At 41.6% G+C, this 1781-nt stretch overlaps 1 protein-coding gene across 2 annotated transcripts in view; it reads left to right on the top strand.

The window, feature by feature from the left end:
- Window positions 1-1781, top strand: part of LOC105805389 (chromosome unknown open reading frame, human C9orf156) — a 12288-nt gene that overhangs the window by 1941 nt on the left and 8566 nt on the right. For both annotated transcript variants that reach the window (XM_012638286.1, XM_012638285.1), the window contains exon 2: window positions 308-482. In XM_012638286.1, the coding sequence (XP_012493740.1) occupies window positions 308-482 (175 nt within the window). The remainder of the gene's footprint in view (window positions 1-307; window positions 483-1781) is intronic.

The raw sequence follows: 1781 nt of genomic DNA, 5'->3' as shown, positions 1-1781 counted from the left end.
ATCTTTTTTGTTTTGTTTTATAAAGACAAGGTCTTGCTCTGTTGCCCAGGCTGCAGTACAGTGGCCCAATTATAGCTCACTGTAACCTCAAATTCCTGGGCTCAAGTGATCCTCCTGCTTCAGCGTCCTAAGTAGCTGGAATTACAGGCACACACTACCATGCCTGGCTAAAAAATCATTTTTTATAGTTGCATAACACCTAGCAGATTTTAAAACCATGGAAATCAGTACATTAGAGAAAACATGTTTTCTTAGAACTTGGTTTGACCTTTTGACTAATAATTTCTTACCTAATTTTCTTCTGTAGGGAATCTTTTAACCGAGCCAATAGGCTACTTGGAATCCTGTTTCTCAGCCAAGAATGGTACTCCAAGGCAGCCATCCATTTGTAGCCATTCCCGAGCTTGTTTGAGGATTAGAAAAAGCATCTTTAATAATCCTGAACATTCCTTGATGGGCCTAGAACAGTTCTCGCATGTTTGGTAAGTTGTTCTATAGTTAGAAGTAGTACTTTGGGCCGGAACTTGTCCCTAAGTAAAGTACTCCAGGTGAAGGCAACCTTAAAGTCTGCCATCCAGACCACCCTCATCTGTTGCACAGAATTCCTATACTGCATTCAGGCACACGATTGCCTACATCATTTAGACATCTTCAAGGAAGCCTAGGATCTACTGAGAGGGCACCCTCCATTTGCGGTTGGTTCTGTTTGTGAGGATGCCTTCTGTTGAGCTGAATCTACAGACTTTTTTTTTTTTTTGGAGACAGAGTCTTGCTCTGTTGGCTGGGCTAGAGTGCCATGACATCAGCCTAGTTCACAGCAACCTCAAACTTCCAGAATCAAGTGATCCTCCTGCCTCAGCCTCCCGAGTAGCTGGACTACAGGCGTGCGCCACCACACCAGGCTAATTTTTTCTATTTTTGGTAGAGATGAGGGTCTCACTCTTGCTCAGGCTGTTGAGCTTCTGACCTCCAGCAATCCTCCCGCCCTAATTTCCCAGAGTGCTAGGATTACAGGTATGAGCCACTGCAGCCGGCCTATACACTTTGTTAGTTCTGCCCCAGATCATTATTCTGTCCTATAGAACAGGGCTTAGTAAACTATGGCCCATTGATCAAATATGGTCCACGCCTGTTTTTGTAAATCAATTTTATGGGAACACAGTCATGCCCATTTGTTATATATTGCCTGTGGCTGCTCCTGTGCTACAGTGGCAGAGTTGAGTAGTTGTAACAGTGACTGGTTGGTTGGCCTTCAAATCCTAAAATATTTACCATCTGACCCTTTACAGAAAAAGTTTGCAGAACTAAGACCTACGTAGAATTAAGTCAACTCCTCCTAAAAGACAAGACCTTAGAAATCTGGATACTTTAAATAAAGTATTACCTATGTCAGGGCCTGTGTTATACTGCTGTTACTTGCTGTCATTTGGAATTCTGTCTCTGTTCATTCTTCCTCACTCCAACATCAGCGGTCTGAATTAGTCTAATTTTACTGATGGAGACCTAAAATTAAGTGTTTATTCTGAAATAGTTTATTTTTCATGTTAATTTGGGCCCATGGGTAGATTAGAAAGAACATGAGTGTTCTGACTTTATTTGTATGATCTTGGTTAAGTTAAAACATTGTTGATATTAGAAATAGATTCACCCTTTCGGCCAAAACTACCAACTTCCAATAATTTGCCAAAATGACAGACACAAGGGGAAAGAGGAGAGGCACCAACATATGTTCTCTAGGCCTTTTAGAAAACATGGAGTTGTTCCTTTGCCACATACATGCA

The sequence above is a fragment of the Propithecus coquereli genome, unplaced genomic scaffold (assembly GCF_000956105.1).
Source record: "Propithecus coquereli isolate 6110/MARCELLA unplaced genomic scaffold, Pcoq_1.0 Scaffold128, whole genome shotgun sequence".
NCBI classification, from domain to species: domain Eukaryota; kingdom Metazoa; phylum Chordata; class Mammalia; order Primates; family Indriidae; genus Propithecus; species Propithecus coquereli.
This window is presented reverse-complemented; position numbering and strand designations above follow the sequence as displayed.